Source organism: Aethalodelphis obliquidens, unplaced genomic scaffold (assembly GCF_003676395.1).
Source record: "Aethalodelphis obliquidens isolate GAN/ISIS:26980383/991018 unplaced genomic scaffold, ASM367639v1 scaffold7, whole genome shotgun sequence".
NCBI lineage: Eukaryota > Metazoa > Chordata > Mammalia > Artiodactyla > Delphinidae > Aethalodelphis > Aethalodelphis obliquidens.
The window spans coordinates 5,211,936-5,235,923 of record NW_020837951.1 but is presented as its reverse complement, the minus strand read 5'-3'; the positions used below and the strand labels follow the sequence as shown (position 1 = coordinate 5,235,923).

At 41.3% G+C, this 23,988-nt stretch overlaps 1 protein-coding gene across 19 annotated transcripts in view; it reads left to right on the top strand.

The window, feature by feature from the left end:
* Positions 1 to 23,988, top strand: part of NUP214 (nucleoporin 214) — a 144,497-nt gene that overhangs the window by 1,992 nt on the left and 118,517 nt on the right. For 14 of the 19 annotated variants that reach the window (XR_003432435.1, XM_027104499.1, XM_027104498.1 and 11 more), the window contains exons 2-15: positions 1,260 to 1,455; positions 2,078 to 2,229; positions 3,249 to 3,447; positions 4,123 to 4,193; positions 5,450 to 5,513; positions 5,975 to 6,078; positions 7,751 to 7,857; positions 8,514 to 8,580; positions 10,809 to 10,895; positions 12,797 to 12,923; positions 15,782 to 15,943; positions 19,131 to 19,605; positions 20,918 to 21,093; positions 23,300 to 23,397. Coding sequence is in view for 18 of the 19 variants with exons in the window: in XM_027104499.1 (XP_026960300.1) it covers positions 1,260 to 1,455; positions 2,078 to 2,229; positions 3,249 to 3,447; positions 4,123 to 4,193; positions 5,450 to 5,513; positions 5,975 to 6,078; positions 7,751 to 7,857; positions 8,514 to 8,580; positions 10,809 to 10,895; positions 12,797 to 12,923; positions 15,782 to 15,943; positions 19,131 to 19,605; positions 20,918 to 21,093; positions 23,300 to 23,397 (2,085 nt within the window). In the remaining variant the exon portion in view is untranslated. The remainder of the gene's footprint in view (positions 1 to 1,259; positions 1,456 to 2,077; positions 2,230 to 3,248; positions 3,448 to 4,122; positions 4,194 to 5,449; positions 5,514 to 5,974; positions 6,079 to 7,750; positions 7,858 to 8,513; positions 8,581 to 10,808; positions 10,896 to 12,796; positions 12,924 to 15,781; positions 15,944 to 19,130; positions 19,606 to 20,917; positions 21,094 to 23,299; positions 23,398 to 23,988) is intronic. The other 5 variants (XM_027104494.1, XM_027104506.1, XM_027104492.1 and 2 more) reach the window with 3 other exon arrangements.

Below are 23,988 nucleotides of genomic sequence, written 5' to 3'. Positions count from 1 at the left end.
TTGTGGTCTGACCTGGAAAGCCGTGTGGATTTCTGATCACCATACTCAGTTGGAATTGAAAGAGTATTTCAGTTAATCTTTTAGCAAATCTGTATTAAACATTGAATCCAAGGAAACGAGTATGTGGGGTGTGTTAGGGATCCTGGATGAAACACTGTAAATGGACACAAATGAAGGCTGAGAAAGGCTGTTTTTGGCTTTTACACTTTTTAGAGTGTAAGCAAAAGGAGATTCATATTCTTTTCACCAAAACCTTGACTTAAAGATAGGTTTAGAATTGAAGGAAAAAAATGTGTATATATATATAAAACACAACTTAACATAATGCTTGGTAAACGTATGGAACTCTTTTTACCAAGAAGTGGTACACACTGAAAATTCTTTGAAAGCAGATCAATAAATTCATGGAAGACTGGATGAATCAGACATTGACAGGAGGTTGGGGAAGGCTCCCAGGCCCTGAGGGGCTAAGGACCATGAAAATGGGAGGAAATGAAAACTGGAAATAGGTGGGGGGTGGGGGTGGCACTGGATGTGGCAGAGGTGATGGCGCAGTTGTGGGAGGGAAACAGAGTATTGTGAGGTGAGGCTCTGGAAGTGGACGAGTCAAGCCATGTTGGCCTTATAGCCTGTGTTAAGGGGTTTGGACTTGATTTTAGATGTCCTCATAGCATCTAGGTATGTTTATAGGTCTTGAACACCAAGAGATTGACCTCTTCTGTGGTGGGAGTTTTGTTTAGTGTCTGATGCAGGTAAGCCAGTTTAGGATTTGGTTACCGTTCAGTGGCCATTATTTCCATGTATCTTTGTTGAGTACTGCACTGGTAGTTTGAGCTTACAGGGTAGTTGAGTGATGCTTTCAATATTTAACAACAATTTATTAAGCACTACTCTGTATCGTAAGACATACCATGAAATAGGACAAGACTGTAAATAGAAAAGTGCAGCTTGTGTGGTGGTTCAGACAATAAATTAGCTAGGAATTCAGAAAAGGAAAAGATCAGTGTTATCTGGGTTAGTCAAGGAAGGCTTCATGAAAGAATTTTTTTTAATTTAATTTATTCAGTAAATACTAATAAGCACTATACCGGGTGCCACAATATCACAGGAAGCTTAAAAATGACTGAGCCCCACAGCCCTTACCCTCAGGGTAACGTATATTTTGTTGTACTGGAATTGAGTGTACTGAAATATAATGACAGGTGTGATTTAATTTCCTGTCTTCCCTGAATTGATCTTGCTTTGACCCCGCACCACAGGATTTTCAGTTTAGAGCCCTGAAGAAGGTGAGAATCTTTGACTCCCCCGAGGAGTTGCCCAAGGAACGCTCGAATCTGCTTGCCGTGTCCAACAAGTATGGCCTGGTCTTCGCTGGTGGAGCCAGTGGGTTGCAGATTTTTCCTACTAAAAATCTTCTTATTCAGAATAAACCTGGAGATGATCCCAATAAGATAGGTAAGTTCCTCGGTTTGTGTTGCATGATAGAGGAGTGAAGTGCTAACGCCACTTGATTTACAAGAAATCATTCTAGTAGTAAAACTGCTGTTAGTCCTGAGATTGACCCCAAAGAAGAGGAAGTTCTAGGTAGGCTTCTGGAAGCCCTCCTGGGTGTTCTCTTTGGTCCATTGTATTTCTCTTTTGATGAGCTGTCCCTCTGAGCTGAAAGGGAAGAACAGCTTACCATTGTGCCATGCACAGTTGAACTTGGGTTCCAGCTCCCTGGGAGAAGAGTTTCATTGCGTGGCGCTTTAGTTGTCACAACAGCGCCATCCAAACAAATGGGAATGTGTGCTCTTTGGAGCGTTGTTGCAAAAATACGGTACAGGGCACTGTTTCCAACAAGGGCTACAGCCACAGTTAGTTTTCTCAGGTCAGATGAGGAAGAGTCCCTATGATACTTAATGCAACACTATACATCTGTAAGAAAGCTACGATTTATTTGTACAACTTGTTATCAGGGTGTGTGCATATTTTTATGTAGATGTAAAAATTGTTCCACATAGACCTGAATAGAGAGTTTGTGGCTTATGCTCAGAACATTCCATTTTCTGCTTTGTGTTTTTTTATGTTTTCATAGTTGATAAAGTTCAAAGCTTGCTAGTTCCTATGAAATTCCCGATACATCACCTGGCCCTGAGCTGTGATAACCTCACACTTTCCGTGTGCATGATGTCCAGTGAATATGGTTCCATTATTGCTTTTTTTGATGTTCGCACTTTCTCAAATGAGGTAAGCTGCTGGCAAACTGTAGGGACCTAAGAAGATTTCTTGGTATTGAATCATAACCTAGAAGTTCTTGGTTGGCCTTTGAATTCTTTTTCTAGATTAAATATGGGTTTTTAAAAGGTCCTTAATTACAGAATCATAGATCTTTGGAGATAGAGGTGACTTCAAGAAATTATTTCATAATAACCACCTGCCCCAAGATGTTATCGTTTCTCATTTATATATGAGACAGCCAGAGCCCAGGGACCCTTAGGTGACTTGCCCAAGGCCATAGAGTTAGTAGTTAATGTCAGAAGTTCCTACATCCTGGATCTCTGGCCTCCTAATATAGTGTTCTTCCATTCCAGGCCGTTTAGTAATGATAATAGTCAATAATATTGAGTGTTTATACTGACTTTGTGCCAGGCCCTGTACTTGTGCCTGACATGCCTTGTTCTCATTCATGCCTACCCTTCATGGCCTTATGCAGTAGGTACTGTCATCTTCATTTCATAGGTAGAGAAACAGGCCCAAAGAGTTTAAGTATTTGGGGTTCTTGTGTGTCTGTTTGTTTGGGGTACCTTTTATATCAATAATCTTTCATTAACCTTCCACAACAAATCTTCAGTGAAGCTCTTTTGGAATTTTGAAGCCTTTGGTGGTTTCTGCATACCAGTTAAAATAGGTATAATATTTTAAGATGAGAGCTCTCTAAAATTCAAGGGCCCAACACTATTAAGAAGCAGAGCCCAGATTTTTATTTAGTGTCTGCTCTTTATGGATTATTTTGCATTTGTGCACTCCTTTGTTGCGAGTCCCTCTGAGTATGCTATAACGATTGATTGCCGTTTTCAAAGCTGTGTTAAAATTGTCTGTAACAAATAGACTGTTGTGCAGAGCTGCATTGTTTTTCATGGTCATGGAGAAAGGTGAACCGTAATTCGAGAAAACTTGCAGATTCAGTCATTTTCTTTGACTATTAAATGTCTCTGTACTTATTAATTTACTAATTTATTTTTGCTTCTGGGCATGTGTTTTAAAAGGCCAAACAGCAGAAACGCCCGTTTGCGTATCATAAGCTCCTGAAAGATGCAGGAGGCATGGTGATCGATATGAAGTGGAACCCCACTGTTTCCTCCATGGTGGCAGTTTGCCTGGCTGATGGCAGCATTGCTGTCCTGCAGATCACAGAGACAGTGAAAGTGTGTGCGACTCTTCCTTCCACAGTAGGAGTAACATCTGGTGAGTAATAAAGTCTTCTCCTCTGTAACATATGGTAATGGTGATCTAGTCAAAATTTAATCTCTGGAAAAAAAGCAAATGGGGTTTTTTGTCATATTTGTTGTTCTTTGGTAGAAGTGGAGAGAGTGTTTTTTATTTCCGTAGTTAATGTCCTTGAAGCCAAATAGCATACGTGATTTAACTTGAATGTGCTTGGGTTTTCTGGAGAAAGAAATATTTTAGTATAGCTGGTTTAGAACTGTGTTGTTGAGAATAATTGTTTTGATCTAAAAGGGTCGTACTCTGAAACAGTCATTTGTACCTTTGAGGAAAAGCATTAGAAAATATCAAACAGGAGCAAGAGAATGACATCTTGATATTTGAGAACCTTCTGTATTCTCCTTGTTTTATCTAAAGACTACAGAGTTTTCTGTACTTTACAGCTTTCTGGGCAGTACTCCATTGAAAAAGCATTTTTAACAGCTGATTCAGTGGCCCAGTGATAAATCACAATTGGCTTGTATCATCGAAATGATCTTTCTTTTTTCACTGTGCCAAGTAAGTGTGATCCCACAGTCTTCCATGGACTGACAGAGGAACAAGAAGTGGTTATTATGTAGCTGTTTTGGTACAGATCTCGTTGGTTTGCTCCATTTTATTCAGTTTTTAATTGGTAGCATTCTCTTCTTTACCCAGTCTGCTGGAGCCCCAAAGGAAAGCAGCTGGCAGTGGGGAAACAGAATGGAACTGTGGTCCAGTATCTTCCTGTAAGTCTTGCCTTGGACTTCAGAACTTTTTTACTTAAGTTACCCACTGTTTTGGGGGTGGTTTGGGAGTATCTTTGCTGTTTTTTTCTATTAAAATGTAATTTACGCTCATTGCAACAAATCTGTCAGTACACAAGTGACTGCAGGAAAGAGTGTTGCATGTGCACTCGGTCAGCTCTCCCTGTGGTGAGCTGTGTCAGCTCTCCCTGTGGTGAGCTGTGTCACCTCTTCCAGAGGTGATATTCATGAATATTCTTCAATGTAAATCGACAAAGAATCCATATATATCTGGTCACACCCGAATGGGAAGGAGGGGTTCACAGGCAATGCCAAGGCCTGTGCTGTTGTGTATTCCTCCTGTTCTCTGAGGGGTTGCAAAGTGGTGAATGTGGTGGAATAGGTTTGAGGTTAAGGTTTTGTATCTTCTTTGTCATCACAAAAAGTTGTTATGTGACATTTGGTACATATTCTTTTAGGGCATTAGCCTGTAAAAAGTTAATACAGGGCTTCCCTGGTGGCGCAGTGGTTGAGAGTCCGCCTGCCGATGCAGGGGACACGGGTTCGTGCCCCGGTCCGGGAAGATCCCACATGCCGCGGAGCAGCTGGGCCCATGAGCCATGGCCGCTGAGCCTGCGCGTCCGGAGCCTGTGCTCCACAACGGGAGAGGCCACAACAGTGAGAGGCCCGCGTACCACACAAAAAAAATTAATACAGTTGGTTTAATTTTATTGTTCGCTTTTTTTTTAAACTTAATAGTGTATTGGAGGGACTTCCCTGGTGGTCCAGTGGTCAGGACTCCGCTCTTCCACTGCAGGGGGCATAGGTTCGATCCCTGATCGGGGAACTAAGATTCCTCCTGCTGCGCACTGCGGCCAAAAAAAAAAAAGTGTATTGGAGTCTTTTTCTTCCAGCTCATTACATATAGAGCTACTTCATTCTTTTGAATGGCTGCATAGGACTCCACTATGTGAATATCTCTGTTCCATTATTGATGGTTATTTGTATCAGTGTGAGTGGTTTTGCTACTCTGAGTGGTATTGCATTGAGCATCCTCATCACCTCCATTGATCACGTTGCTCTGAGTGTTTCCGTAGGGTAGGATTCTAGAAGTAGGCATCCACTTGTCTCTGTATTCATTCTCTCCTGGCTGGGCAGATGAGACTTAGGTGGTTTCTAGGGGAACTTACTGGATTTGACAGTTTCATTGGTTTGGGGATTGTTTCATTCGACTCTGTTTTTTTTCAAATCTCTTTCAGACTTTGCAGGAAAAAAAAGTCATTCCTTGTCCTCCATTTTATGAGGCAGATCATCCTGTCAGAGGTAACACATCTGCTTTTCTTATTGGGCTGACCTCTAATGAGGTGCTGTCCTTATTGCAGAAATTTCAGATCATGTGATGTACCTGCATACCTGATCCGGGAAGTGTTGGTGCCTCCTGTATGAAAACTCCCATTATTTCAGTTAGCTAATTAAGTCGCTGTAACAATAATCCTCTGGTAGACACCTGTGTGTCTTGGTAAATGACATTAAATGGATCCTGATTTTTTAATTAGAATTCTTCATTATTTGCCTTGATTATAATCCACCAGAAAAAAAAAATACCACTTTGGGATGAATTTGGGCTTCTTGAGTCTTTGTGAATTGTATTTAGTTAGTGAAATCTGGACCCTTTTAAAAGCTATAGGAGTTGGATTTTTTTTTTTTTTATCCATGAGATGGTGGTATAATGTACAGGGCTTATTCCAAGCACAAGATGGTTTATTAGGATGTGTGTCTTTCAGTTCTGGATGTGCTGTGGATTGGTACATATGAATTCACAATAGTATATGCTGCTGCAGACGGGACCTTGGAAACTGCTCCAGATGTGGTGATGGCTCTGCTCCCGGTATGTCTATGAAAAGGATGTCTCTGTTATTTGAGAATTTTAGAAGTCTTCTAATAAAGTTTGCAGTTAGGCTTCAGTTTCCTTTTCTTGCTGGCGGTGGTCGTGCAACTTGAGGTGTAAGATTTTAATGCTGCACTGGGAGCCTAGGGACCAAAATGGTGGTGTTCACTTAGAGCATGTTCTACTGTTGAGTCACAAGGTGAAAAAAGTCCTAAAACTTACTTTGCTTAAGTTGCAAACTATGAGTTGTGGTAGATGTTAACATGATAAAGACATTTTAGAGAAGCAAGAAAGCACCTTGATTTTCAAAATTCGTTCACTTATTTATTCATCAGATATTTATCGAATGCCTACACACCGTGCTTTAAAGCTGAGAATACAGCTGCGACCAAGGCAAAGTCCTTGCTTTTGTGGATCTTGCATTCGGATGAACGTGCTAGTCCACAGACAAGTGTCGGATCAAGGAGTGATAGGGGTGATGGAGGAAATAAAGCAGGGTGAGGGGTGGTTGGTTGATGACTGGGGTGTGATTTAGCTTGGGTGGTCAAGGAAGGCCTCTGAGGAAGAGCCATTTGAGTGAGGGAGTGAGTCATTTTGAAGGACAAAGAAGGACCTGAATGATAAGATCTACACTTCCTAAATTGCAGTGGCATTAAAAACAGCAAATGAGGCAGGGCTTATATTTCCAAATCATGTTAATTTTCAAAGTCTAGAAAAACATTAAATACATACATAAAAGTCTAAGTATAACAAAAGTGGAAGTGGCACTAGCCATTCTGTTTTGCAACGTTGTTTTACTCAGTAAATTGCAACTACCTTTCTACCTCAGTAAATCTGAATTTTGCTTTTGGGCAGATAATCAATTTATTTAGCGCTTCCTCTACTGTTGGATACTCAGGTTGCTTTCAGTTTTTCCCTGTTTTAAAGAATACTAACACTCTTTTATGTACACTTAATGGGATTATGTTTATTTTTTAGGATAAATACCTAGAAATGAATTTGCTAGGTCAAGCAGTGTATGCTCTTTTGATATAGGCTTTTGAAAACACTGCCGAAGTATCTTTTAGAAAAGTTGTATCAGTTTGTACTCCTACCACGGTTGGAACTACCAGTGTCCCAATAAGTGTGTCAATATGTAATGGTACCATTTTTAATCTTTGCCAATCTGATAAGAGAAAAAAGTGCCTTGTTTTTATTAACTCTTTTGGGTTCCTGACAATATTGAATTTTAAAAATAAGTTTATTAAGATGCCTTATTTCAAGATATCATTAAGATTTTCTTTTCCCAGGGATCATATTAACACTAGCGTTTATTGAACACTCCTTATGTTCCGGGTTAGACCGGGTTACATGCTTTATGTGTATCCTTTCATATCTCACAGCAGCCTTTGATGTAGGTTTTTTAGGTCCATCGTACATGAGAGAAAACATTATCAGAGAGGTTGAGTAATCTGTCCATGCTAAAGTGACAGAAAACTTTGAATTCAGTTTGGTCAGTGGCCAACGCTTCTGTTCTTTGTACTGCTCAGTGCTGCCTTTATATAGTGTCTATATATTTTGAATGAATTTTCTCATAAAACTTAAATGATTTTATCTTTTGAGATTCTTAACTGTGTAGGATTCAAGAAAAATCGCCCATGAGATTTTTTTTTTCTCGTTCTGTTCATTGTAGAAAAAAGAAGAAAAGCACCCAGAAGTGTTTGTGAACTTTATGGAGCCCTGCTACGGCAGCTGTACAGAGAGGCAGCATCATTACTACCTCAGCTACATTGAAGAATGGTGAGCCGCGTACCCAGGGAGGGTACAACCTGCCCTCACTGTCAGGTCACCCCTGAGTCACTTGGTCCTGCTTGTTCTGTTTTGTTTCCTTTCTGTAAGGGAGGAAAATAGAGGCTGGAGATACCCCGAACGTTTTCAGCTCATGCTAGATAATGCCTTTCTGACTACTACTTCTGTTTTCCCAGTCATGAATTATTTAGCTCAAATACATACTAAACTTAGAAATCCCATTTTCTCATTAACTCCGGTGATGACTTAAGAAAATACTGATATTTAAGGAACATACTGAAGTTTCCCTCTGAGCAGAAGTGTCCCTTTGAAAGATAGATGACTTGAAGCAAAGCTTCTGTTCCTCTAATTAGATTATTCTCTCTACAGGGGGTTATTATATTTATTGGGAACTCTGACTTGATTCTGTTGTGTCTCTCCTTTGTCTTAAGTAGGGAGGCAGTTGGCTGAGTCTCCAGGCTCTAGCCTATGAACTAAAAAATAAAGCTTTACATCCAAAATCTTCTTACCTTTCTTCAGCCGGGTAGAAAACCTTGCTTTTCTCCTTCACGTCCCAATGAAAGCCTTGTAGATGCTACCAGTGACTCAAGTCAAGGTACAACTGTTGCTGTTTGAATTTAATGGTCTTCCGGTTTTATTCTTTGAAGGGATTTAGTGCTGGCAGCATCTGCGGCTTCAACAGAAGTTAGTATCCTCGCTCGACAAAGCAGCCAGGTAAGTGTCTCTCTTTTGTCACTTTCATGTGATACCTTTCTGAGAAAGATTTTGGAGGGGTTTAACTGAAGTTAAGATTTAGATGAAGTCACATCCCTTTTAATGAGTTTCTGATGAGAGCACAGCTTAAATGACCAAGAGCCCTGGATCAGATGGCTTGGATATTGCATTGGACAAACATGGGTGTCAGATTTAGCCGTTACTTCAGTGTCATCAAAAGCCCTTCTGTTAGGTTAGGATGTATCCACTGTGTGTGGAAACATACTAGTAATCAGCCTCCAATAGGAGTGTACCTGGATGTGTAGGAGGTTTTTTCTGCCTTGTTCTGTTCAACCGTCTTTATTTTCTTCCTATTACTTGAACCTGCCTCTTCTATTTGGTTAACTATAACCCATCCTTGACTATGGAAGAGAGACATGCAAATCAAACCAAATTGTGACTCATCAGAAATACTTTCTGTTTGACTTTGGAAAACGGCCAGAAAGCTAAAAGCACCTGTGCAGTTAAGCACCCATCTCCCTTCTTCCCCTTTGTGCTCTTTGCAGGCCAGAGTGGGCTGCAGTTGTCGTGGTAAGCTCTCCTGAGCTCTGGTAGATTATGCACAGTGACTACACAGGAGACACAATGAAAGGGAAGCTTTTCTTTCTTTCTTTATTTTTTTAATTATATAATTAGTAAAGGCCAGGTAATGGTTGTATTAAATTTGGGTACACATCAAGAATAAACTTTTTTTTTTCCAGAAGCCACAAAACATTTTTTAAAAAATTAATTAATTTATTTATTTTTGCTGTGTTGGGTCTTTGTTTCTGTGTGAGGGCTTTCTCTAGTTGCGGCGAGCGGGAGCCACTCTTCATCGCGGTGCGCAGGCCTCTCACTATTGCGGCCTCTTGCTGTGGAACACAGGCTCCAGACGCACAGGCTCAGTAGTTGTGGCTCACAGGCCCAGTTGCTTCGTGGCATGTGGGATCTTCCCAGACCAGGGCTCGAACCCATGTCCCCTGCATTAGCAGGCAGATTCTCAACCACTGTGCCACCAGGGAAGCCCCACAAAACATTTTGAAAAATTGATCATATCAAGTCAGATGTAGAAATGACATTGCACTGTTTCTGACATTGTAATAAAGCTGGACAATGACACAATTTTAAACAATCAAAACAAAATTACAAAATACCGGCAAATATATATACATGTATATGAAGTCACTAACTGAAATAACTCAGGTCAAAGAGAAGCTCAGAGCTACAGTTGCAGACTACTTAGAAATAATGGCAGAGACAAACTAAAAACATACGGAGCTGTTCTTAAAGAATAAGAGAGAATGAAAACTCAATAAGCTACAGAAGACCAAATCAATAAAATGTTTTATTTAAAATGTGAGCCAAATTTTAGTGCCTCTGCTGCATTTTGTAAAGGATTATAAGAAAAGGATGCAGAGAATTTTGAATATGGGTCAGTTGCCTATTCACCTAATCAAAGTGAGTACAGAATTCTGCTAATTTTAAATATTTTTTCTTATTGCTAAGAAAACCAGGAGAATGACCTAAAATTTGTTTCGCTTCTGAACATTAAAATGATGAGCTATTTTTCTGCTACTGTCTTGGTGTTAGGTGTGGCCACGTGACTGAGTTCTACCTATTCCAATGGGAGCAGCAGTTTCTGTGCTAATTCTAGGCCCGGCCCCCAGGAACTGTGGGCCTTCTCCATTTGTTCTTCTCTTTGTCACCTGGATACAAAGTTGGTTAAGGACTAAAGTAATGGCTTGTGTAGCCACAAATGAGGAGCTTGGATCCCTGAATAAAGCTGGTAGGACAGCCACTCTGCCAACTTGAATACCCAGTCAAACTCCAAAAATCTTCTGTAATGTTGGCTAGTGCATATTTGGATCTATATTTGTTACAGGGTGTTGGTATACCCTAAATAGTGAACTAGGCAAAAAGAAACAAAATAATACATGGACCAATAAAATACAGATGAAGTAGTATGTGTATCAGAATTTGACATTGCAAATTAAATACCACTACATTAAATAACGCATTAAGCAAAAGAATTATATGCAATACGCAAGTGGAGTTTATTCCAGGGGTACTTTTCTATCTCATATGTAAATGTCTAAGTGGCAACTCCTCTTGTATTTTTAAGAGGTATCTTAAACTAATACTGTCTGTAACTAAACTCTTGTTTTTCTCCCAATACCTGCTCCTCCCTCAAGTTTTTCCCTTCTTTGTAGGTTAATCTCCATTCCATCCATTGCTCAAGCAAAAATTATGGTGTCACCTCTGACTCTCTTTCTCTCACATCTCACATCTATCAAAAGGTAATGTTTGGTCTGCTTGCAAAATGCATCTGCATTCTGACCATTTCTCACAACTCCTCAGCCAGAAACTTTTCTTTTTAAAAGTCTACCTTGAGTTTAAAAATGTTCTGTGTACCCCATGCACAGGTACATATGCCTCTTCAGTCATTCAACATTTGTCCATCCTTCTCTGGGCAGCGAGGTGGCCAGCCATAGCGCGTAGTCCTCAGGGCCGCAGGCCAGAGCTCAGCGGTCTGAGTTGCTGCTCTTGGATTAACTTCAGTCACAATTTCTTAGTAGCACAAATATTTTATGTATTCACACATTGAAAACACTTTTATTTTTGCTTTTTATCAAAATAATTATGTTCATGGTTGAAGAATCAAATAGAGGAGAAAGGCTTATAAGTGAAAAATCACCACTGCCCATCCTGTCCTGATCTGTCCTGTTCTCGAAAGGGGACCACTTTTTTTGTGTTACGCGGGCCTCTCACTGTTGCGGCCTCTCGCGTCGCGGAGCACAGGCTCCGGACGCGCAGGCTCAGCGGCCATGGCTCACGGGCCCAGCTGCTCCGCGGCATGTGGGATCCTCCCGGACCGGGGCACAAACCCGTGTCCCCTGCATCGGCAGGCGGACTCTCAACCACGAAAGGGGACCACCTTTAACTTGTAAACTTTTTCTTTTAATGGTTACCTCCTTATCCCTAAATAATAATTTGCTTTATCACTAGTTGTTGATTATTAATGTTAAACTATTGGGCTGTTAGGGCAAATGAGGATTTAGCTCACATGTGGCCTTCAAACCCTCCCTCCTTCCTTTCAGTAGGGTTATAGCACTGTTTTAGTTTCTTCTATTTGTTATCTTTGAACTTTAAGTAATCATTTTTACCTTCGTTTCTTATGGTATTCCCATACAGCATCTCTCTTGATCTTCCGAGCTGTGAGAGGAACGTGTCAGCGCCCCACCCTTGCCTTTAGCACACCTTCCCCACTCCCACCTGTAAGCTGTTGTCATCTGTGTCTCGTCTTTCACAAAATCAAAGCTGATACTGTTTGTATTCTGTTCTGTAGTGATTAGCAAGCCTTCTTTATTTTGTCTATAGATTGTTTTTCCAAGTTGGAATCCATTTTGTTTATGTTATTATGAATGTGACTGTTGACTCCATAGCTAAGTCATGGAGCATAATTATGTTCCCTTTCCTGAGCAGTTTTTTGTTTTTCTGTTTCTCATTGAGCATTATTCCCCTTTGATTCATGCTGCCCAGTTTTGGTCAACGTTGAAAGGTTAGATTTTTAAAAACCGGGAATCATTTGTTGCAAGGAACAGATCCCACTCGAGCAAACTTGAACGAAAGGGGAGTTTATTGGAAAGATGTGGTGGTTTCTCAAGGAATCCAGTGGCAGGATGATTGGCCAGTGTGAGGAACTGACACCAGGAACTAGGAAGACAAGAACTAAGGTTACCTTCTGTCTCTGTGGTCGAGTGAGCACAGGGCATTTGGCCAGCTTTATAAGCTGCTCTGCTCAAGACCTCACTGGAGATCCCCTGGAGATCCTGGTTCCCGTCCCAGATTTCTAGGAGCAGCTACTGACTGGCTTAGTGCAGCTATTAGATTCACCCTCTGTGTTCAGGAGTCTACCTGGTTGTGGTGGACAGTACTTCAGAGAGTGTTCACAGTAGTGGTTATTTATTCACAAGGCAGGAGCTTCGTATGCCAGGAACAGACAGAGAGGTTGACTTGGAAAAGTAACCCCTCGCTTGCTGGGGGACTCATAGCTTTTAGACTGTTTTTCCAGATTTCAGAGTCTCAGTCAACATATAACTCTAAACCACGTGAGCTGTCTTTTTTCTTCTGTTGAGCAGTGCTGGAGAAGGCTCTAACCAACATGGCATTTTCTTCTTCTCCTTGTTCTTTTGTCCAGAGTAATTGGGAATCTTGGCTGCTGGAGGATTCTAGCCGAGCTGAACTGCCTGTGACAGACAAGAGTGATGATTCCTTGCCCATGGGAGTTGCCATAGATTACACCAACCAAGTGGAAATCACCATCAGTAAGTATAGTCTGACACAGCTTAGCGCAGAAGTGGTCTTCTTCCCATCATGGTTAATATTCAAATCCAGCTCTATGTTTTCATGACAGAATCTACTCTGCTGTGCACTTTTAACTTGTACCATGTTTCTACTTAAAGAGTGAGACAGTGTGTTGTACAACACTCATCTAATTTGAATGGATGTTCATTGACCGAGGTCACATACTCTGTGTGTCTGAGTATCTGAGTGTTGGCGTGTCTGTGTGTGCTTTAGAATACGGCTAAAATACACAGTGCTGATTTCATAGCTTTGTCTCTGTGCCCCTTCCAGGTTCCCAGTGCCTCCCAAGGGGACAGCGCCCCACGGCACTTGGGTGCTACATACAATACTTGGTTCGAAGGCCTGGTTAGAAAATGGAGGCCTCAGGCACAGGCTTCCAGATGGGGCCTGAGCACATGCTTTGAGTCTGTCTTCTCCCCTGCTGAGGCTCGGCAGGGCCGCAGTCTCCTGAAATGTGAAAGACATTTTTTCTCACAGATCTAGAGAACAAACTAGTGGTTACCAGTGGGGAGAGGGGAGAGCTGGGCGATATCGAGGTGGGGGAGTGGGAGGTACAGACTGTTGGATGTAAGACAGGCTACAAGGGTGTATTGTACAACATGGGGAAAATACAGCCAATGTTTTGTAATAACTATAAATGGAGTGTGACCTTTAAAAATTGTATAAAAAAATAAAGTAAGAGAATAACAAAAAAGAGAGAGAGCAAAGGAAACATAACCAACAACATAATGAAAAGGCAGCCTGTGGAATGGGAAAAAAAATTACAAACCATATATCTGATAAGGGGTTAACATCCAAAATATATAAGGGACTCATACAACTCAATAGCAGAATAAAACAAAGTAAACAACCTGATTAGAAAATGGGCAGGGGACCTGAATAGACGTTTTTCCAAAAAAGATGTACAGATGGCCAACAGGTATATGAAAAGGTGCTCAACATCACTAAGTACCAGGGAAATGCAAATCAAAACCATAATGAGTTATCACCTCACGCATGTTAGGACGGCTGTTATCAAAAAGCTAAGTGATACCAAGTGTTAGCAAAGATGTGGAGAAAAGGGAATCCTTGTATACACTGCCGGTGGGAATGTAAACTGGTGCAGCCAGTATGGAATAGAGCATGGAGGCTCCTCAAAAAATTAAAAAATAGGGCTTCCCTGGTGGCGCAGTGGTTGAGAGTCCGCCTGCTGATGCAGGGGACACGGGTTCGTGCCCTGGTCCGGGAAGATCCCACATGCCGCGGAGCGGCTGGGCCTGTGAGCCATGGCCGCTGAGCCTGCGCGTCCAGAGTCTGTGCTCCACAATGGGAGAGGCCACAACAGTGAGAGGCCCGCGTATCGCAAACAAACAAACAAAAAAATTAAAAATAGAACTCCCATGTGAGGCAGCAGTTCCACTTCCCTTTCCAAAGGAAGTGAAATCAGGATTTTGAAGAAATAGCTGCACTTCTATATTCGTTGCAATATTACCACAGACAAGATATGGAAGCAGCCGAAGTGTCCATCAGTGGATGAATAGGTAGAGGGAATGTGTTATATATACAATGGACAGTTCAGCCATGAAAAGGAAATCCTGCCATTTGCAACATGGATGGACCTTGAGTGAAGTAAGTCAGACACAGAAAGACAAATACTGCACGATCTCAGTTATATGTGGAATCTAAAAAAGTTACACTCAGAGAAGCAGAGAGCAAGAATGGTGGTGGCCAGGGACTAGAGGGTGGAGGAAATGGGGCGGTGTTGGTCAGAGGGTAGAAACGTTCAATTATATTAGGAATAAGGTCTGGGGATCTATACTTGAAATTTACTAAGGGCGTAGATCTTAACATAGACACACTACTATATATAAAATAGGTAACTAATAAGGACCTACCCTATAGCCTAGGAAACTCTACTTAATACTCTGTAATGACCTATATGGAAAAAGAATCTTAAAAGAGAGTGGATATATGTGTGTGTATAACTGATTCAGTGTAGCAGAAACTAACACAACATAGTAAATCAACTATACTCCAATAAAAATTAAAAAAAAAAGTTTTCACCACACACACAAAATGGTAAAGTACGTGAGGTGGTGGATGTGTTAATTAGCCTGGTTGTGGTGATCATTTCACAGCGTATACATCCATCAGACCGTCATGTATACCGTAAACACGTACGATGTTTGTGTTTTATCCCAGTAAAACTGGGAAAAAAATATTTGTTTACAAAAAGCCATATTCTTTGTGCTTTGTGCTTCATTTTAGAAAGGTGTACCCGTCAGACACCACTAAGTTCCTTGTCCTTTCCCTGGTCAGGCTGTTTGGTCTGATTAGCTCATTTACTCTGATTCTCGTAAAGACTTAATTGACAAAATACATGCTTATGATTCAACTGTGAATGAATATAAAGTAGTGGGACTCACTTCTCTGTGCCCTACCGTGTGTTTTCCAAAGAGGCTCATCTGTCTTTTTTTTTTTTTAACTAAAGGAGTCGCTTCCTGGAGACTCCTGTCTTGGTCAGGGGAATGCTAAACCTACCTCCCAAACACCGGGACACATGTAAAAATCAGAGGTTTGGGAGTCAGAGCTACTGCAGGACTGCTAGGGCTTCCCTGTAGGGCTGGTGGGACGGTGGCCATCTGATCATGGCAGTAGCTCTTCTTTAAGGAGCTGTTTCATAAAGGGTTGTTCAGATCCAAATCAGAACAAACCACCTCGAGCTACTGTAGAGATGAGTCCTGTGAAGCGTCTTTTGCTTCCGGCAGTCTTCCGCTTCTGGGCCCAGGCCCTTCAATCGACTTGGCCCTTTTATCACCTTTGTTTTCTTTTTTAACAGATGATGAGAAGACTCTTCCTCCTGCTCCAGTTCTTATGTTACTTTCAACAGATGGTGTGCTTTGTCCATTTTACATGATCAATCAAAATCCTGGTGTTAGGTCCCTCCTCAGGACACCAGAGCGGCTCTCATTGGAAGGAGAGCGACAACCCAAGTCATCAGGTGCGTGCCTCCCCCCGTTTTGGCCGAGAGGGGATACTGAGGGCTTGTACAGGAGTATTTGCTGGGATGAATAGTGTGAGGACACACAGTGGTTATCTTTATCAGCCAGTCTGTCTTACCGAGGCAGGACTAATCTTTTCCTCAGACACATGCACATACTTGCCTTCTCTCACCCCCAAGCTTTATTCTCCGACCTTTACTTTAGAGAAAAAGGAATCTCAGCCCGATGGATCCCATTAAGTAATTTACTGACAGTATCCTATTATAAGACCCTATATTATATGGTCTGAAACCTAACATGTTTAATCATGAGAGGTTGGTTAAATAAATGATTGTACATCCATACAGTGAAATGCCATGTAACTATTAAAAATGTTATATTTATTGACAAGGAAAGGACAGAACATACTGTAAAAGAGCACTGTATACTCTGATTCCTTTTTTATGAGAAAAATATGTACATAGAAAAAATACTTGAAAGATGTTAAAATCTAAATAGTGGCTATTGCTGGGTGATGAGAACGTGGGAATCTTCTCTTTGTATTTCATTTTCTTTAGTTTATTTTCCCCCTCCTCTTTGAAGATATCGCTTAAGTAATATATGTTTATTGGAGAAAAATTAGAAAATACAAAGACAGAACCACTTCAGAACCCATCAAGCAATACAGCCAGTCAGCACTTTGGTACCTATGCTTCACATACGTAAATGCATGCGTGTAAGTGCCCATCTGCGTCTTCAGAATTCTCACAACGGCAGTGGGTCACTTGTGAGAACAGAATGAACTTTCTAGAAGGGCATTGTTTCATATTGTGGAATTTTACTAATATTTCTTTTTTTGAATTTTGTGAGTATATAACTAGTAAGTTTTTTCTCTTCTAATATAGCTAAAAAAGCTCATACTGCCACCAATTCTATATCTAGGAAGAAATGTTGACCAGTTGGGTTGGATGTGGTGGAGAACACTTAGGGGATCTTTTCTCACTGCTTCCCAATGCAGAGTGAGTTGTACTTCATAAATAGAGCCACTCAGATACTTGGGCTCCTGTCAACTGGCAGTGTGACCCCAAGTAATGTACCGGGTGCCTTGCATAGACTGTATCAGTGTTGTTGTGTTGGGATATCTCCTTTTCTGCAGTGTGTACTCTGAGTTATTTTTTCCCCTTTAAGTGGTCCTGAGTCCCATGAACTACCTACACTCAGTTGCTGGGTCTGTGTGTAACAAGCAGTGTACCCTGTGAAGTCGGGAGCCTGTGGGATGATGTTTGTTTCTGAGCACAGTTCAGTGTGAGGGGCTTGCTACAAGCCCCTTATTCCCTGAGCGCGAGCAAAGACCAGTTTTACTGTTTGCCTCTCCTAGAGAAACCCCGTGTTCCCTCATGCTTAGCCCAGAGGTAACAGCCATGTTTAGATGAGAGGAAGAGGGCCACTGAAGGGGGAGGAGGTGTCCCACCAGTTCACCAGCTCTAGCTGAAGCTGGCTCATGGGTTCAGAGGACATCAGTGCTTCTGCTTGCTCCCGCACTCCAGCGCCAAGGATGCTGGGTCGAATGATCGCAAAGAGCAGCATGATGGTTTTCAGATATTTAGTTCCATTTTCAGTGGGGAAGATGCCTGTGATTTCTTTGGGGTTTGGCATATGCTTTTTGTACTGGTCTACTAAATGCATGGAAGTGATTGACACATACGCTTGGGTCTCTAAAGAGGTAAGCTGTTGTTGGTTCCATATTTATTGTGTAAAGGAGGTATTAACAGAATAGATAGGCTTGCGTTATATACTGTCATGGAAGTGACAGGCTGCCTGGGGGTCGTTGTTTTCAGAGAGCGGCACTGTCACAGCGGCACCCTGAGCATTTCCTTGCTTTAGGCATAGTGAAGGTAAACTGTCACCCCTGACAATTTGGAAGAACCAAGACCCATAAATGTATTGACAAAAGAATACTGCTTTCTTAGTTAGTTATTTACTTTGGAGAATTAACATGTTTATAGAAAGTTTGGAAAATAGAAAAAATTTTAAACTTGCCTTTTATGGTATTCTCTTCCAGTGTTTCTTCATAAACATCTTCATAGTTGTGATTATATTGTATACATAATTGGTATGCTGGTGTTTTATTTAAACTTTAAGTGTTTTCCAGGTTCTTAAGTAATTTTTATGATTCATTTAGGAGTGTTTAACACTCTGTTGAATATATTTTACCATTTGGGTTGTATTAAATATCTTTTTCATTTTTTAGGTTATTTCCGTAGTCTTTATTCTTAAAATTGGGATTACTAGGTACATGTTCTGTGATTTTTGAGGCAAAATGCTAAAATGCTTTCTAAAAGACTGTGCTAAAAAGGTACCTAGTAGTGATAAAAAGTTTCAGGTTTGTTTTACCCTTTCAAACATAGGGGATTATATATATTTTTATTTTGATAATTTAGAGGACAGCCAAAAATATGCCTCTTTTAAATTTGTATTTCTTTGATTAGAGAGACTGAATATATTTTCTTTTTATGAATTAGATTCCCAGCTTATATCTATTAAAGTCTCAAATTTTTTTAAATCTCAATTTGTATGAGCTTTAAAAAAAATAAAACATATTACTTGTCATTTGCTGCAAATTTTTTTTCATTTACCTTTTGGTTGTATAACTATTTCTGTACATAGTCAAATCTTTATCTTTTGTGTTTTTTTGGGGGGTCACTTTTAGGTTTATCAAGTTGATAGAGTCTAAGAGACAACTCACTTTTTGCCTCCTTTGTTTTGAGATATAGTTATATATATGCTTTTGTATATGTGTGTATCTTTAATTAACCTAGAGTTGTTTTAGTGACTATTATGAGGTGTAAGTCTGAATTAAAGGTTTCTCCTGATAATAAAATATTGCAGAATAACTTACTTTTCACTGTAACATTGAGAAGTGTATTTTTTCTACATTACTCAAGTGGGTGTTCATGAAGTCCTATTAGTCTAATGTCTTTTTGCATTTCCTTTTTCCTTCAAAGTTTTAGACATCTTACCATATGGAATGTTTGCTATGGAAAGTCCAACATCAACTCCATTTCCCCTTTTTTTTTTCCCTTGTGGAACGAGAACCATTATTTCTGGCTTCATTCTTCCACAAACCCACTTGCTCTCTGTGATGTGGACCTCCACTGTTACGGGGTTAACTTCTCCCTTCCTTTTTCTCCATATTTCCCATTGCAGGAAGTACTCCTACTACTCCCACCTCCTCTCAGGCCCCGCAGAAGCTCGATGCGGCAGCAGCCGTAGCTCCTGCCTCCGTTCTGCCTTCATCACCGGCTGCTCCCACCTCCACCTTCTCTTTGCCTTCCGCCGTGGGAGCCCCTGCTGTGTTCTCCTTTGGTTCTTCATCCTTGAAGTCATCTGGTTCTGTCACTGGGGAGGCCCCTCCGTGTTCCAGTGCCTCTGACAATTCCAAAGCAGCCTTGGGCCCTGGAGCATCCTCCTTCTCTTTTGTTCCTCCTCCTCAAGCCTCCCTCGTGCTCACGCCTGCGGCCTCTCCCATGGCACCCTCAGCTGCCTCATTCTCCTTTGGATCATCGGGTTTTAAGCCTACCCTGGAAAGCACGCCAGTGCCAAGCGTGTCTGCTCCAAACACAGGAATGAAGCCCACCTTCCCACCATCAGCCTCTGCAGTCAAGGTCAACCTTAGCGAAAAGTAGGTAACACTTAAAGTTTGACGGGTAGAAATATCGCTTGTTCACTAGAAATAGAGTCGCTGTGAGTGGAGTTATTGAATAGATTTTCTTTTCCTTTTTCCCATAGTAATACTTGCAAATGGTAAAAATGCAAACAACATAAAGGTTTGCATTTCATCAGTGGACAGAGTCCAGGGATGTCTCTTAGAATTTTTTTTTTAACTGTTAGAAGTTTATATTTAAATGCTTGTTTTGCTTTTGCAGGTTTTAAATGTAGGAGGTATTCCTTACTTTTAAAAAATGAAGCAATACAGACTATATATCCCTTAAGGAAATTGAATCTCTCTAGTCCTTTTTCTCCCTTGTGTCCACTCTTGACTCTCTGAACTGTTTTCCACATAGCCACTGAGTGATCTTGTGAAATTGTAAATACATCAGATGACAGTCCCCAGCGGCTTCTCATTGCTCTTTGAGTACAATCCAAACACTTCAGCGTGGTATTCCACTTTCCTCCAGATCTGGGTCCTACTAACTCACTCATATCTTACTTTTTCCTTCTTTATCTGCTTGTTTTGTTCTCACCACTAGCATGTAAGCTTCTTGAGTGAAGTAATCCCTTATACCTTGTAACCCTTCCTAAGATAGCCATTGAGTGTAAACGCTACCAGTTTTCCCCCACTCTTCTGTATTATCTCTTATTACTGTGAAGGGGCTGCTGGCCGCTGTCATTGTTCATATTAAATTTGCCACGCAGCCACTTCACTCTAAAGGCTGCCTAGTATTCCAGTTTGTGGCCACACCGTAATCTATTTGACCAGTCATCTGATGCTGTTGTTTACGTTGTTCACAGACGTTTGCCCTTTAGGTGGAACTTAACCTCCCCTGCCCAGCAGATGGTCAGCATCCCAAGGAGGGTGACCTGCTCTCCTCTTCCTTCCTCACTCCCCAGAGATGATCACCCCACAACGAGTTCTCAGTAATTTCCTTGGCAAAGGGAGAGCGCTAAACTCTCCTAAGTCCAGTAGAGTCCCACCCTCTTTCTTCACTCAGCTTGATAGAATCGGCAATAAATGTTTTATGCCGTGATAAACTTAGTTTCATCATCATGTTAAGTACTTATTAGATATTTGCACTGAATTTTTCATTCCAAATAAGCAGATGATAAATGCTTTCATGCAGCTTTCACCTTTTATAAGAAATAGCTAAATGTTTGCATTTCCTGAAGGCAAAAATGTATGGATAGTAAGTTATCCTTTGATGATCGCTCACGACCAGTGTGAAAGGATCTCACAGCAGCAGGCCATTTTGATCCATTCGGGCTTCCATTTTCAGGTTCACGGCCGCGGCCACCTCTGCTCCTGTTCACAACTCACAGAGCTCAGCCTCAATGCTGCCATTCTCCTCGGTCTCCAAGCCAGCATCCTCTGGACCTCTCAGCCACCCTGCACCTCTGTCGGCATCATCCAGTTCCTTGTCATCCAAGTCCTCAGTCTCTTCCTCAGTGTCGGGTATGATTCTAAGCAAACTGCTTTAGAGCTCAATCCTGAATTCCCAGATGTATATTTTTCCAAGCTGTGGGACTTCCCTGGCGGTCCAGTGGTCAGGACTCCGCGCTTTCACTCCCAGGGGTGCGGATTCAATCCCTGTTTGGGGAACTAAGATCCTGTAAGCTACACGGCACGGCCAAAAAAAATTTTCCCAAGTTAAAAATCCTTACTTTTAAGGACTGTTGTCTAAATCCTTTTTCTTGCTTCCTGTAACTCAAACTGAAGTTCTGTGGCTTTTGTACTCTGCATTGGGAAGGTTCACAGTGGCCTCAGTGCTGCCATGCTGTCTCCATCTTGTTGTGGGACATTTATCTTCACGCAGAGCCTGCCCTACGTGAAGGTCAGTCACAGAGCAAGTCTTTAAGCCACATAGATGAGAAGGAGCCTACGGTGGCTTTATGCTTATTTCCTCTGATGACTGTCTTTGGGTTTTCACACTCAGCCCTACCGCAAGCAGATTTATTAAATAGAGATCATAAATGGGAATAATGATTATAGCCAAGTTGAAGTGCGTTATAAAACCCCATGAGTAAATGTTCCCAGCCTATCTCTTTCTTCCTTCAAACCTACAGAAAGGTTGCATAACTTATATTCTGAATACCATGCCCTTCCCTGAGAGTCAACACTTGCTAATATTTTGCACCATTTGCTTTATGTCTTTCCTTTTTAATGTAATTTTTTTCTAAAACATTTGAAAGTTAATCGCAGACATGAAACACTTCACCCCTAGGAACTTCAGTATGTTTCCTAAAAATAAGGGTACTCAATACATTGTCACACTGAGGAAATTTAACAGTAATCCAGTCTACAGCCGGTATTCACATTTCCACAGTTGTCCTTTTAATGTTCTTTGTAGTCGTTTTTTCCCTCCCTCCAATCCAGGAGCCACTCAAGGACCACATGTTATATTCCGATTTTGTCTTGTTAGTCTTAACCAGTTTCTCACCGTTTTTGTCTTTCTCAACATTAACATTCGTGAAGAGGTCAGGCCAGTTAGTTTTGTAGACAGTCCCTCAGTTTGGATTTGAGAGTTTCCACATGGTGAGATTCGCATGAAACATTTTGAGCAGTAATACCACATAGGTGATGTGCCTCACATCACAGGATTTCTTTTTGTCCTGACGTAAGTGATGTCAGTTTGCTCACATGGTTGGGAAGGTGTTTGTCAGATCTGTCTCAGTTTTTAAGTTGGTTGCTTCTGTGAATTCCAGTGGTAATACCGAGCCAGACCTACTTGGGTAGCCATTTGGTGTTTGAGCGTCAGGAATCATTTTATCTTGATAGATATTGAGCAAGCATTGAGCTGTGAAATTCCTGAAATCTCTCTTACCTATTGCTCAGGAGAAAGAGCTGCCTTGTGGCGTTTGCCAAAGTCACCTCATTCTGGGACTTGTCATCAAATTCTGAAAAGCACCTGTCTGTGACCCAAAAAATTAACAAGCCTTCCTTTAGTCTTTTCCCATGTCTTTACAGTTTGGGAGAGAGGAGATGTACCGTAACACACGTACATTTTCTCCGTTTCCACCGCTTACCACCCAGATCTCCCTACCCCCATTGACATATTTAATTCTTACAGTTTGGTAGGTCTTGCATTATTGGATTGCAATCCCAGTTGTACACTGGACGCAGTGGGGGATCCCCTCCCTATCCGTTTAATCAGGCTCTCTGGAGATGAGGCTTGGGTATGAGTTTTGGTGTATTTTTTTAAAGAACTCCTAGGTGATTCTAATGCACAACAGGGTGAGACTTGTCCTAGAGGCTTCCAGGAGGGTCCTGAAGACCTTGTGAGTTCTTACAGGGTGATGGGGATTACTGTTCTGGTGGTCTTTAAACTTTGCCCCCAGTTCCCAGAGGTGCATCAGGAGCCTCTGTGGGGAGTAAGGATGGGCCAAGTGGGCAGCCTCCTGGGCCTGCACACCATCCACACACCTATGATCAGAGACACTTCAGTTCTACCTGCTTTACAAAGGAGTTTCCCGTTTTAAAATGTAATATGTGTTTTTTAGTTATTTGGGAACTGTGGGTGTCACTCTTGGTAATAAAGATCATAAACGGGGGCTAGGGACAATGAGAAACTTTTTTTTTTTTAGATTTGAGGAAAGGATGTTTGTGATAGGAGAAATAATGGGAATAAATACTGTTGGTTTTAACTGACTTCTTGTTCTAGCAGGGCGGTCTGCTCAGGGTAGTCCAAGTGCAGTGCCGTCAACGGTACAGAAATCACCCAGGATAACCCCTCCAGTGGCCAAGTCAGGCTCTCCCCAGGTATGTTTAAACTCAACCTACAATGCTGTGTTTATTAATTTACTGCCCAAAACATACATGTTTATAAAATGGGTTTTTGTGTTTTAGAATTCACACCTTTGAAATAGTATATAGGATTATGTGATAGGAAATACCAAAGTATGATCTTTGAATATTTGTAATGTGAGCTCATAAAAGCCATTTATCTCAACCCTAGAGTCTTAGAATTGTTTTCTCTGCTGGTTCCTGAGCTTATCCATGTTATGTTCCGTTTGTTGAATTCTCTTTATGTCTGAAGACTGTGGTGTAGCACCTGATTTTTTTCTCTCATTCCCAAAGTAACCAAGAAATCTACCCACTGCCTTCTTTTTCTTTTTCTTTCCATAACAACTCAGTTTATTTTAGTTACTTAGTTTTTTACTAACATAGAATACACATGGGGGTAAAAAAGGATACATGTGACACACGTCCACCTCAGTGAATTGTCACCAGCTGAATACACCTTGGTAACTAACACCCAGATCAAGAAATAGAACATACTAGGGTCCCGGAGTCCCGCTGATGTTCACCTTTCTGGTCACAACTCTTGCCAAACGGGTCTCACTATTATGA